The 14,285-nt window shown below is 48.1% G+C and overlaps 1 protein-coding gene across 2 annotated transcripts in view; it reads right to left on the bottom strand.

The window, feature by feature from the left end:
- Nucleotides 1-14,285, bottom strand: part of LOC138282759 (fibrocystin-L-like) — a 455,872-nt gene that overhangs the window by 222,102 nt on the left and 219,485 nt on the right. For both annotated transcript variants that reach the window (XM_069220630.1, XM_069220631.1), the window contains exons 40-41: nt 12,932-13,928; nt 3,339-3,587 (exon numbers count right to left, since the gene is read on the bottom strand). In XM_069220630.1, the coding sequence (XP_069076731.1) occupies nt 3,339-3,587; nt 12,932-13,928 (1,246 nt within the window). The remainder of the gene's footprint in view (nt 1-3,338; nt 3,588-12,931; nt 13,929-14,285) is intronic.

Here is a 14,285-nt window from a genome sequence, read left to right as displayed (position 1 = left end):
TTCTTCTTCGGGTAAAGGGTGGAAGAAGCATTCCAGATCTTCTCCTACTAGGGTTGCTAAATCCTTTTCGTTTAGGAGACGGCGTTTTCATCCGCGTTTTTCACCTAAGAAGTCTACTCCTGAGACCCGGGGTGGTTTCAAGAAGGGGTCCTGGCATTCGCTGTGGGCCTGGCAGAGGGCCGGTTGGGGGATGACTGTGTCACTTTCTTTCAGCTTGGGAGGACAGTGTAACCGATCATTGGGTACTAGACATGATGACCAATGGTTATGTCATAGATTTTGTGGCGGTTCCTCCAGATTCCGGGGTGCATCCCACACCTCTGCCTTCAGAGGGGTCTTGGAGTGGAGCATTATTGGACGGAGTGCGGGACTTACTGGTCATGGGGGCCATTTCCCATGTTCCGCTAGACGACCGAGGTCAGGGCACTTATGCGGTCTTGTTTCTTGTGCGGAAAGTTTCAGGGTGATTTTCAACCGGTGCTCAATCTGAAGGAGGTGAATACCTGGATCAGGACAGGGCATTTCCGCATGCTGTCCATTCGGACTATTTTTCCATTGGTCAGGCATGGGGATTTTCTGGTGTCACTGGATCTGCCGGATGCTTACCCACACGTACCGGGGGCATGGTCCTCTCAAAAGTTCCTGAGGTTTGCTGTGGGGCAGGATCGTTTCCAGTTTTGCGTTCTGCCTTTCGGTCTGAAATCTTCTCCCCGAATTTTCACGAATATGCTGGCTCCTCTAGTGGCTTTGCTTCATTCAGAAGGGGTGTTTCTGCACCCTTTTCTAGTCGACATTTTGATTCATGCCCATTCACGAGACCTTTTGCAGAGGCAGGTGGCCCAAGTTCTGGGGGTCCTGCAATAACACGGGTTTTTGATCAATTGGGTGTAATCGGACTTTGTGCCGTCCCAGGATCTGGTTTTTCTAGGGGCTCGGTTTCAGCCTATTCTAGGGTTGGTGACTGTGTCTGAAAAAAGGTTGGATGCTCTCCAGGCTTTGGTAAAGAAGGTATGGTTACTGTCTGCTCCCCGAGCTCTTCTATGGTTGCGACTGCACATTTGGCGTCAGTGATATTTTGGGTTCTTGGGCACGTTTCCATCCCCTGTGCTTGATGACGTGGTTCTTGAGTAGGTGGGATCCAGGGTCCGGTTCTCTGAAGGACGGGGTTCCAGGGTCCGGATTGATTCACAGAGAGTTGCAATGATGGTTGGATGCAGACCACCTGAGGGTAGGGGTGTCTTTGTCACATCTGAGACCCGTGGTGGTGACGACGGATGCCAGCCTCTCCGGTTGGGGGGCATGGATGGGGTCAGCTCAGATTCGGGGGTTTTGGTCCCCTCGGGAGCCGAGTCGGTCATCTAATTGGCGAGAATTGCGGGCTATATTCCTGGCTCTGGTCCATTTCCAGGATTCCCTGAGGGGGTTGGCGGTTCTGGTTCGCACAGACGACTTAGTGGCTGAGGCTTATGTCATTCGGCGAGAGTGGTAAATGTTCGGGCGGATCTACTGAGCAGCGTGATTCCTTCCTCTCAACTTTTCTCTCTCCGGAGGTCTCTGTTTCGGCATCTGGTTCGGCTTTGGGGTCTTCCAGTGCTGGATGTGTTTGCGTCAGTAGAGAATGCGATAGTGGAGTGCTTCTGCTCCCGGTTTCGGTGTCCCCAAGCATGGGAGGTGGACGGGATGTCATGTCCTTGGCCGCAGGGCCTTTTATATGCATTCCCTCCGTTTCAACTATTCAGGGCGTTTCTGTTAGGTGCCAGTGGCTTTGAGTTCTACCTTGCTGGCTTCATGGAGACGTTCAACTTTGCTTTCTTATGGTAGACAGTGGAAGGTGTTTTCGTCTTGGTGCTTAAGTCGTGAGTTGGATCCTTCCTGCGCTTCTCTCTTTGAGGTGATGCAGTTCCTGCAGGACGGTGCTCGTTTAGGGTTGTCAGTGGCTTCTCTTCGGGTACAGTGGGCGGCTATTCAGGCATTTAGGGACCATGGCGTAATCTTCAAGTTGAAGGGCGATTGATGCCTGGATTTTTTCAGGGGCTTATTAATTTATTTCCTCGCCCGGTACGTTCTTTTCCCTCATGGGATCTGTCCTTGGTTTTGGATGTGTTGACGGGGGCCCCTTTTGACCCATTGGGGGACTGTGATTTGCGACGTCTATCTTTGAAGACGTTCTTTTTGGTCGCCATTACTTCGGCTCGTCGGTTGGGGGAATTGGGGGCATTGGCATGTTCCTTTCCTTTTTTGTAAGATTTTTCCCGATAGGGTGGTTCTGGTTCCGGTGCCTTCCTTTATTCCAAAAGTCAATTCTTCGTTCCATTCCAGGCGGGCGGTCATCCTTCCTTCAATTTGTCCGGATCCCTCATCAGGGGAGGAGGTCCGTTTGCATTCGTTGGATGTACGTAGGGTTTTGTTGGAGTATCTGCGGGCGGTGGCTCCTTTTCGTACAGGGGATTCACTGTTTGTTACTTTTGGTCCGGCGCGCTAAGGTGAGAAACCTTCCACGGCTTCCTTGAGTCGGTGGGTTCGATCTTTGATTCTGTTGGCCTATTCCTTGAAAGAGGTGGTTCCTCCTCTAGGGATTCAGGGGAGGTCTTCCTGAGGCATGGCGGCGACGGTGGCAGAGCTTCAGGGGACTTCAGTGGTGGAGATTTGCAGGGCCGCCGCTTGGGCTTCTCCTTCGGCGTTTGTGCGTCATTATAGGCTGTCGGACTTAGATGGTTTGGAGTCGGTGTTTGGTCACCGGGTCTTATCCTCTATGAGATAATGTTTGGGATGTTCTTGGTGCAGGATATTAACTAAGGGTCTTGCAACTCGATGTCCGTCTCCTGTGTGTTTTTCTTGCTATGTCTCATTGGTTAAAAGGAAGGCGAGGGAGGGACGGGAGGTAATGCTTCCATTTTCTTACGATAATGGCATTACTCCTAGTCCTACTCCCTCGCCTTCCTTTTCCGTTCCCTCCCACCCTCCCGGTACGGACTGTCCGAGTTGCGGCTTGGGCTTGGTTTTTGTACAGGAGGGGATAAGGGTGGGGGGGGTTTTTGAAAGGGGAAGGGAGGGTCTAGGGGGGAGGCAGGAGGCCTCATTGGTTAAAAGGAAGGCGAGGGAGTAGGACTAGGAGTAATGCCATTATCGTAAGAAAATGGAAGCATTCCCTCTGATTAAAAGAGAGAGCACATGTCTACCGTCCTTTCACAGCTATGCGCAACACGCGGAGCGGGGCCGAATCTGAGCAATGGGCGCCATTATACACGCGCACAGCTAATTCTGCGTCACAAAAAGACATTACTACTTGTCCAATTACATTTCAAAACATAATCACGTCTTCAGTCTACCGTACGTACCTTCGCTCGGGGAGACACTGTTGATGCTGAATTCGTACTTGAAGAACGCGCCAGACACAGCATAGCCTTTCGCAGCACTGTGGAAAACCACAGAAAAGTTCCCCCCCACGTGGTTCCCAATGGTGCAGCGCAGCTCACTGTCGGTGACTGACAGCACGGCACACGCCACGCTGCCGATTGTCACTGCTACATCTTCGCTGTCAGACCCCAGGCCGGACCCGCTGACTGTCACCGTCGTTCCAGCCGGCCCTACAAAAACAACACAATCAAAACCATGTTTCTTCTCAGGGAACTCTTATCACAGAAGTAGAGAGGTGGAGTAGAGTAGAGCGGTAGTTCACTTTTACAAAATGGAAGCGCATAATTGTTCGCCGCAGTCGCTTGACATCAAAGGTACAGTTCAGCAGCAGGTCTCATTTACTGTTCACCAGCGTAACTACCAGTGGTGCAGCAGGTGAAGTGACCCTCTTAACGCCCATGATTGCTGCAGTTTACTCCCTGCCAGAGCTCGGAGGCATGTTTATTGCTTGCAATAGGACCCATGCTACGTCACTGCTACAACTACCTACAGTCCAGTCGGGGCTGGCAACTGGGCAAGGTGGCGGGGCAGGGGTAATAACTAGACTAGGAGCCTGGACTTGCTCTCTCCAACGCTGCAATACAGTGCTGGGTTGGAGAGAGCCCTTGTGCGTATGCATGTTTGGCCGGCTCGAGGCAGCTGGCCAAACGTACATGCACTTTGTAGGGAGTGCTCTGTGCACTCCCCTCGGTGCTCGTCACCCCCATGGCCCCGTCTGCTTACAAAGAAAAGGATAATAAACATAGTTTATTATCATTTTATTTTTAAAGGTTTGCAGCTGCTGCTGCTGGTGAGGGGGGGGGGGCAATGCTCCTCTTCCATGGTGGGGGAGCAGCCCCTGATTACCTACTATATACACACACTGTGAGCATGACGGCAGAGCCTATTCAAATCAAATCAAATCATTAACATTTATAAAGCGCGCTACTCACCCGTGCGGGTCTCAAGGCGCTAGGGGGGAAAGGGGGGGTTATCGCTGCTCGAACAGCCAAGTCTTTAGGAGTCTCCGGAAAGCGGAGTGGTCCTGGGTGGTCCTGAGGCTGGTGGGGAGGGAGTTCCAGGTCTTGGCCGCCAGGAAGGAGAAAGATCTCCCACCCGCCGTGGAGCGGCGGGTGCGAGGGACGGCAGCAAGTGCGAGGCCAGCGGAGCGGAGGGGGCGGGTGGGGACGTAGAAGCTGAGGCGTCTGTTGAGGTATTCCGGTCCCTTGTTGTGGAGGGCTTTGTGTGCGTTTGTGCTATTGACATCAAACCTTCATTTAATAGTGTTTATGGCTCATGACGTGGCTGATGATTGTCATTGTTTCCAAGGGGGGCGGGTGAGGTGACAGGAAGCAATTCTAAACGGCAGATGTTATAAAACGGGACAAGCAGGCCACATTAGCACCTGTCCGCCAATTTTCTTCTACATCGATGAATAGGTCAACCCATGACAAATGTCTCCACCCGGGGTCTTTAAACTGGGGGGGCTCAAGTGATTGGGGGTGGTCCTGGGCGGGTTCTGGCCAAAAGTAGTATTACGCTGATAACAGTACTTTGTTTTAAGCAGAAAAAAAATGAGCAGCAGTAAACCACTCTATTGGACCATCACTAACATGTTTTGTCATTTACATCCTGGCTGGGAGAAGGTGTCAAAGGGGAATAGACTCCAAACATTCTTTAAAATCTCCATCCCTATTTCTAATATTCCCACTATCAATACTTTTACATATTAGTAATGCCGGCATGACTAGAATAGTATGTTAGGCATCATTATTTGATAGCCTTTTTAAAATATCAACAGATCTTACCTGCAATGTTTAAATGAGCCTAGACATAGTGCCAATTTAAAAGGATAATTGAGAAAAAATCTGAGGAGGGCCCACAGAGCGCAGAATACCCATGTGCGTTCTCACTGCAAATGAGAGTTGGTCTGCCAATAGGATAGCATGGGGGAAAGCTTATAATTAATCCTGGCTGCAATAGTGGATTGTAGTGGAGCAGCGTCATGATGTTTACTATCATTGGATTCATAATGGCAAACCCCTTCTCATGGTGGATGTGGGTTTGTCAATAATACCTTAGAAATGCCACTTCTAGAGAGTGTGCCAAGACAGAGGGAGTGGGCCCTTTTCATGTCACCAAGGCTGGGCCAATATACAATATAAAACCTAAAAGAAACACCAATTCTGGCCTTACTAATAAAGTAATTCACTTGCATGTGTGACCACCTCATTGAATGGATGCAATCACAATTTATTCATTGCTTACTACATACTCTGTTCGTTGACATGTGGCAGTACAGAAGAACAATAAAAAAAGACATATTGTCACATGTAACAAGTACATGACTTTATTATTAAGGTCAGTACTGGTGTGTCTTTTAGGTTCGACACTTCTATAAAGTGGGCATTTCTGTGTTCTAAAAACTCTTTTTGTTTGTCTTTTAATGCAGCTTCATTCCACTGGAAGTGGGGTAAAAGCACATCTGTGCATTCCCCAACGACACTTAGGCAACTGGAACGACAGACCTCTGCTATTTGAGGGCCTGGCTGGATAGATTAGAGGGAGAGGTTCTGACACTTGGCCTCTCGGAGCCAAATCATGGCACCACTAAAGATAAAGATCTGCATTCCTTGGCCCCATGGCACACAGGGCTGAAATTTAGGGGAGACATCAGTGGTTTAAAGGGGACCATATTAACCACCATCCACTTCAAAGGCACACTTGAGTAGAACTTCGAGTACCACACTTCAGCAACTTAGAAATACACTAGCAGGGATGTAGGACTGTTATCGCTGGACCGTGTAGTTCACACTGCCAGAGGAATCTGTTGTGCACAGGAGTATTTACTGTCCTTGGAAGGGATCCAAATACCCTACCTGCCTCGTGGCTGGCCTGGGCAGATGGCCTGCTGCTGTGTGGCACTCTGAAGTGCGCTCTCCAATTGCTTGTTGGTTTGCCCCCTGTTCTTTCTGTAGGTCTCACGGACATCCAAGACCTTCTGCGCGGGACCTACATCATCTACTGGTGTCATCTGGAGAAGAATGCCCTCTTCTGCTCCTACATCGTATGCTGGACTCCACCTGGCAGCAGCGGTGTGAGTGTAGAACAATTATTGCTTCTGGAGACCAGAATTGCCTGGTGCAGAGCCTTCAAAGTAAAGCCTGCATGTAAGGAGTGTGGCTCTTCATCGTGGGGCCACAGCACATATAAGCATCTTGTTTGTTGTGAGCGAATTAACCGGTTGTGGGACCCCACATGGCCTGCTTTTGTCAAGTGCATCACATTTCTCTTGTGTGAAACCTGACAGCATGCTTATTGTGTGCAGTGTCTGATACATAGGTTGCAACCCTCGGGAGTTGGGGTGCATCCAAGCAGCGCTGCACACTACCTTCTGTGGCACCACTGAACTTGCATCTTTGTGTGTGACTGAATTGTCTGGTGCGACTCAAGTCATCGCGCACCAGATATTGTGCCTCATTCCAGGGAGGTATGAAACGTGCCCCTTTGTGTGTGACTGGATTGTCTAGTGCCACTCAAGTCATCGTGCACAGACATTGTGCCTCATTCTAGGGAGGTACAAAACTTGTATCTGTGTGTGACTAGATTGTCCAGTGCGATTCAAGTCATCGCGCACCAGACGTTGTGCCTCATTTCAGGTAGGTACAGGATTGGAGTACTTCATATGTGATCGGATTGTCTGGTGTGATTCAAGTCTTCCCGCACCAGGCGTAGTGCCTAATTTCAGGGAGGTACAGCATCAGAGTTCTTTGGGTGATTGTCTGGAATCGGCTGGTGTGACTCAAGTCATCGCTCACAAGACTAGTGTCTCATTCTGGGGAGGTAGTGCATTGGAAACCTTTTTGTGTGTGCTCGAATTGTATGGGGCGACAAGTCATTGTGACCCAGACGTTGTGCCTCATTCAAGGGAGGTATGGCATTGAGCACTTTGCGTGTAGGATCGGAATTGTTGCTTTGCAGACCTTTGAGTGAACCTCCCGAGTGGTGCCCAGGCTTCCATGTGTTAACTGTTGCCTGATCATCCGTTATCTCTTCCTTCCCCTCACCATGATGATCATGCTGTGTTAATAATGTGTGTGTTGAATACAGATTATACTTACATACACCTCGAGGGAAGTCTCTTTTGTGATGCTCAGTGTATTTGTTGTGTGGAAGTGCTGTGTCATTGCTTTACACATTGCCCCTGTGAGAAGCCTGGCTGCAATGTGCCAAGCTACCCAATGGTGAGCGCAGTTATACAGTGAGTGTAATCACCCACCCATGACAGGAGTGGTAAGTTCTGCCTGGCTAGGGCCTCGACTCACCTCAGCCAACGAGAACGTGTCACCTCCAACACATTCACTGCAGCGACTGCTCTATTTCCCAGAAGTCAAAGTATTAACCATATTTTGAGGGCAGTAAAAAGATTACCATAACACCACCTGCGTTCAGCATGCTCTGGGTGATTGTCTGGAATTGTCTAGTGTGACTCATGTCATCGCGCACAAGACTAGTGCCTTATTCTGAGGAGGTACTGCACTGGAGACCTTTTTGTTTGTGTTTGAATTGTCTAGGGTGACTCAAGTCATCGCGACCCAGACGTTGTGCCTCATTCAAGGGAGGTATGGCATTCAGCACTTTGTGTGTAGGATCGGAGTCGTCTGGTGCAATTCAAGTCAGCGTGCACCAGATGTTGAGTCTCCTTACCAGGAGGTGCGGACTGGTAACTCTGTGTGCGACCAGAATTGTAGGAGCAGCTTAAGTTTTCCTACCCCCGACGTTGTAACTCCTTCCCAAGAGGTGCAGAATTGGTAACTATTTAGGTACTGGTGTGCCTGTCTGGGCTAGGCACATCTCTGACTAGCGTGTGGCCCCATCCACCCTCCCTGGTGCTTTGCAGACCTCTGAGTGAACCTCCTGAGTGGTACCCGAGCCTCCATGTGTTAACTGTTGCCTGATCATCTGTTATCTCTTCCTTCCCCTCACAATGTCCACGGGATCCTGAAAAGTGTGACTTTGTCCACAAACAGCCTAGTATCCGGGGGGAGGTTGCTTTCATCTCTAGTTCTTGGGGTGGGGTGGGTAACAGGAACTGGTTGCTGGGAGGAAAGCAGTTTGGGACCCAGGGTGCCTACAAACACAGTGACATTAACTGGCCGGATATCAGTGCACTGCATTAGGGTGCTAGGACCAAGTGCGTGTGTACGAGCCGCCTGATATTCATAGCACCGCATTGTGCTGCAGAGTGAATGTAAGGGAGTGAGTGGGTGATTGATAAAACAACACAGTGGTGTTGTCGTACACATTATTTTTTGCCAGAGGCCTCTAACAGTTGACAGTGAGTTTTACTAGTGCAGCCCAGGCTGTAGAGCTAATTAAAAGTGCTACAAGTCTCTGTATGTATACATTGCTGCTAGCGTTGTGAACTGGGGTGTACCTTGCAATCATGTGTTGTTGAATTGGGGTGGGGTAAGGTGGGGCTCCAGAGGGCCTCCTCAGCAAAAGTGGCAGGTGGTGGGCAAAGAAGGGAGTCTCCTCCATGTACTTTTCTGGGGGGGGGGGCACCTCAATTTTTGTTTCGCCATGCTTAGTCTCAGCTGTCACTTCAGTGGGCTTGAGGCAGAAAACAAACGGTGGCTGGGAAGGGAACAGCCTCATTGTTTGCAGTGCACTGGCTCTGGCAGCAGCGACTTCAGCAAGTGCCAGAAACTCTGAGTACTGAACCAGGACTCAGCAGCCAGGTGGGTTGGGCCAGCTCTGGCGACTTCCACTCACTTTCAAGTATGCAGCCATTGAGGCTAGGTCCACCCAAGGAAGAGGCCACTACGGTGAGCAGGCTGCTTTTGTATGTTGCTTGGGCAAGCAAGGAATGTTAGAAGGAGAAAGTATTCACAACAGAAAACTTGAACAGTATGGCACCAGCACAAATGAAGGACCCAGCACGTGCCTCGAACATAGTTGATCTGCACTTATTAATTTTGTCTGCTGCGACACTGTAATTCCTTTGCACAAGGTATAGTTTCGCAGAAGTCTAAATTAAGTTACATCCAACCCATCGCCCAGGCCAAGATTGCCTGGAACGGTATTCTAGGACAGACATATTGAAACAGCCTTGTCCATGGTCACAGCATCCTGCAGGCCTGCCTGGAAAATGCTCGATGCCCGGTAGGGCCAGTCCGAACCAGTCCGAACCTGTCCAAAAGCTCAGCTGCATTCAGGGACATGTAAGTAACGTTTCTATTGTCAGGAAAAAATGACAATCAAATCCATAACTGATGGCAGATAAGTCCTGCCTGGAATATGGGTATTTCCACCGTTTCAATCGAAAGGGAATCGTGCTCACTGGATGGACCGGACTCCACAATCTTAGAGCATCTAGCTTCCACTCCAGTATACTCACAGCATTCAGACTGTGCTTTGTAACCCACACCAGGTGATCACATCTGCACATAATTCAGGGTATCTTTATCCTGCTTTTTTCCATTATTACTTGTTTTAATGTCTCATGTTATTGTACTGGTAAGCAAATAGCATATGTCTCCCAATGATATATGGCCCTAGATATAAGTAGCAGGCTCTTTACACCAGTGTGAAATGGGGAATCCATTGGAACAGATTTATAAGGGATATGAGCTGGTGCTTGAGCAACAGTAAATGTTGCAATGTGACACCAACAGCAGGAATGGATTAACTTTCAAACGCAAAAGCTATTTTGCATTGAAAGTGGATCCATGTGCTGTGTTCAAACCATTTAGCGCTCTGCCCCAGTCCATGTATGCAAGAGAACGGGTCTGGGGCGGCCAGGGCTAAAACCTCAGAATTTGGCACAAAGACATATCTACTAAATTAGGAGGACTTGGCTTTCTTCAAGATCCTAACCCTAAATAAAAGTAGGTGCAAGGCCGTGGCCAAGTGGTATTTTACCTGATAAACCCCACCTATAACCATCAACGCCAATTCAGCAAAATGCCAGTGGCGGCGGAAGTGACATCACACGCCATTTGACTTTTACATTCACTCACACACACTTACATGTACAGATGCATTCACACACACAAACTGTCGCTCACATAAACACACTCTCAGCCGCAAGCATTACATTTAAAAGCATGTTTTACTCACCTCGGCTTCCAGCTATATTGTACTCCATTCTTTATTACACTAACAGTGAATAATGTAGCATTATTTACTATTAGTGTAATGAAAAAAATTACAAAAAACAAGGAAAGTAGAGCTGCAACGGAAGTCCATAAGCACGAGCTGCCTGTGAGTTCCTGTCACTGGCTTTGCCACGTCTGAGGCCATGGGTCGCAAAGGCAGAGCCAGGGGTCACAAGGGGCAAGCCAGGGTGGCAGTTGTGACCCCTGGCGACGCCTAAATGACACCCATGCCTGTAACATGTGTGCTTTACCCTAAAGCACACATCTTTCATGTCTGCCCAATTTGCTCTTGGTTACGCATAAGACTATAGGTTGAAGGGTGTGAAACCTGCATCATGTATAAGCACAAAACACAAAATAATGGGCCTCCCTGCGGAATGTGATGAGGGCCAGTGAGTCTCTCATATTTCAAAGATATTCATTGGCCTTGGGCTGAATGCTCCCTTCCTCTTTGAAGGATCGCCGCCCCCTGAAGGGTTGAACCCCCCCTTGCACAACAGGGGCTGCAGGGGCTATGTTAGGGTCTGTTATGTATACGATTTTCCATGAAGCAGGACCCCAGTTTATCAGAAAAATGTTTTCAAAGTACAATATATATCATGTTGAAAGATCACAATACGAGGCCTATTTTGTATTCCCATAAGCCAAATATATGAAATGGGGTGCAAGAGCCGTCATTACCCAAGGCACAAAGCTGTGGAATAATCAGCCACTAAACGCTCATAAAGAACTTTCCCTGCTTGAATTTAGGAACCTCTAAAAACCTGACTGTTTACCTACTAAGGTCTGTGAATGGCCCTGTGCTTATCGTATCAATAAATTCCTACGTAGTGCCAAAAGACGCCTGATGGAGGGTAGGTTGCACTTGAAAAATCCCCAAGATATGTAAGTACAAGGCCTACGCTGGACGGCAAAGTCTCACCGTCGCGCCATTGTATGCGGGCAAGCATCCGTCATAGAAGCCATTGCTAGTGCGAGCGCCAAAGAGGACATCAGCGTGTAATCTTTTATAAATATGGCGGTGTACTGTTTTCTTTCCTTCACACAATGCAGGGCAGCTACTTTCCACGCTCCGCTCCGTTGTGAAAAAAAATAGTATTTTTTTATCATTTGTCTTACGCTTTGTTGTACTATAGCCTGTCATAACTGAAATCGAATAATGTGTATACAGACCGTGACTCATTTACTTTATTTTCATACCATGGCTGGTCTGTATACAGTTTACATTTGAACTTGTACGCACTGTTTTTCCCCACAATTGATTAGTTTAAGGAAGTGTATTGTAATTGTATTAACCCGGCAATACACTACATCACTCTTATTATAAAGGAATCAGTAATAGTATAGTGTAAAATGTTATAACCTAAAGGTTTTGAAGAAAACAAATTAAAACATTTAAAATGGCCCATTTCAGTTGCCTTTTTTTCCAGTATGTAAACAAAAGTACATCTTTTACTCATGAATGTGACAAATTAATTACATTATTTTTCTTATATTTAGACCCACAAAAATGCAGACCCTGTAGTGGAACTAAAGCAACCAGACGTGGAGTGACCTGCTTAGTGCTTTCACTGGGATAAATCATAATACACTCAAAGCGTTCTACCTGCAGGAACTGCATAGTGGCCACCCATGCACTCTACCGTATGCGCCCATAAGAAGGGAGGCGGAGCACGAATGGATGCTTAACATGTCGCACATTTATGTTCTCTCCCTGTGTTATATTGCGATTGGTACTAAACCTTCAAATATTGATACAGGCCATTAAATCAGGAGTCATCTCAGTCTACAACGAGGTAGTTGCCCAAAAGGCATTCTGAAATTCTGAATCAAAAGCCAAAGTTGTCTGCTATTACTCTGGACGATAATCTATTTCGATCCCATACTCAAAGAGCAACAATCGATGGCTGTCCCAGATCAAAAACATAGTTATCCTCTCTAACAAGCCACCGCAGCAGAGGGCGTGCTCCAAAATCACAAGTCCTTGTCACCGTCACTTTGGTACAGGCGCTCGTGGACCCAGCCACCGTGGTAGGCCTATCTTGCCAGTAAACTCTGCAGACAGGGAGGGGGCCCTGAAGTGAGTTTGGACATGTTCTTCAAGCTCTACAGTCTGCTCTGATACCTAAATATCAATGAAACGAGAAGATTAAGCCACTGGACACGGCAAGGACCACACAAACTAAGGCAATGGGTGACGCCTCTAGCTTTCCTTTGTGTTTCACTCAAACCACCTCTGTTACTGCTGTGGGATCAAAGTGATGGGACTGAGTGAACCAGATTGCAGAAAATGCAAACCAGGTGGTAAAGTTTAGGACGAACAATTCTCTTTATAGGAAAAGTAAAAGAAAGAAACAAATAAAACATATAAATACCTGTGTCAGGAAGAATAGACGTGATGTATGGCGTATCATTCTGCGAGTAAGAGAAGCTCAACGGGGGGTACACAACTGAATTAACAACAACTTGAACTGCTACTGCTTCTGCTGCAACTGAGTATGCTGGTGTGATACACTGCACTTCTCCAGGAGTGACTGACAAAATGTCACACAATTCCCCACCAATGGTCACTCTAGTGCTGTTCGTGCCAAATCCATTTCCTGTTATGAACAAAGTGGTGCCACCCATGATGCTTCCAGAGCGTGGTGAGAGAGAGGCCTCGGCAGGACTGTTAAGGGTAAGGCTACCATCCGCCAGGCCTTTGCTTAACACTACAACCGTGAGATTGTAGGTTCCAGCAGGAAGCGGGCGCACAAGGCAAGTAATGTTGTTTTCACTGACGTCAGTTGCTCCAAATGCCTCATCTCCAACGTACACAAGGACGTCTTCAGCTCTGGACCCAAACCCTTCTCCTTCAATCACAATTTCAGTAGATACATTTTGCAAGACGGTGGGCACGACACTCAAGATGCTTGATGTGACGTTTGTGGAGTATGAAAAGCTGCACGACCCCCTGCACTGAGCTGGGATACCAAGTACAAAGACTTGTAGATCCACACTTTGTTGCTCATAAGCTCTTGAGGTGTCGCATTGGAAGTCTGTGTAATTAACAGACACAACGGCACATGGATGACCGGCCATTGTAACTCTTATCCCACTCTGTTGAGCTGCAAACCCCGACCCGTGGATGGTCAGTCTGGTCTTCCCACTTAGTGACCCAATACTAGGGGTCACAGACTCCATGTGGGGTAGGAGGACGAAACGGCGATCAAACTCCCTGGTCAAGGTGTTGATGGCAGCGCCAAGGTTATGCACATTTAGGGATACCATTTCTGCTGTTCCAATGTCCATACTGTTCTGTGGGTCCACAGTGCACGTGAGCCCGTGTTCACTGCTCGATAGCACCGTACACGGATAGCTCCCAATCTTCACCTGAAAAATATACATTAGAGATACAGGTAAAGCACACTGAGTTAGAGTGCACGCATACAACTGTCCTTCATTTGGCAATTTAGAGAGGTACACAGGAAGATAGAAACCCTTTGGAGGGCAAAATCCAGAAAAGCACAAACAGCCCAACACGTGGAGATGTTTTCACAATGAGTGTTCAACCTGTGATCAGGAGGGACAGATTTATGCCAGATTTTCGGGATATCCATCTAAGGTATATGTACAAACAAGCAATTTAAAGGGAACAATACCCAGTCACAGGTGAGCCAGAAAATGCATCACAGGGCACGCCCTGTGGGACACCCCTAGTCTGCAGAGAAGACTATGTACTTATCCGTC

This window comes from Pleurodeles waltl, chromosome 2_2, assembly GCF_031143425.1.
Source record: "Pleurodeles waltl isolate 20211129_DDA chromosome 2_2, aPleWal1.hap1.20221129, whole genome shotgun sequence".
Classification (NCBI taxonomy): domain Eukaryota; kingdom Metazoa; phylum Chordata; class Amphibia; order Caudata; family Salamandridae; genus Pleurodeles; species Pleurodeles waltl.
Note: the sequence above shows the minus strand (reverse complement) of the source record. Positions and strands in the feature narration are given on the sequence as shown.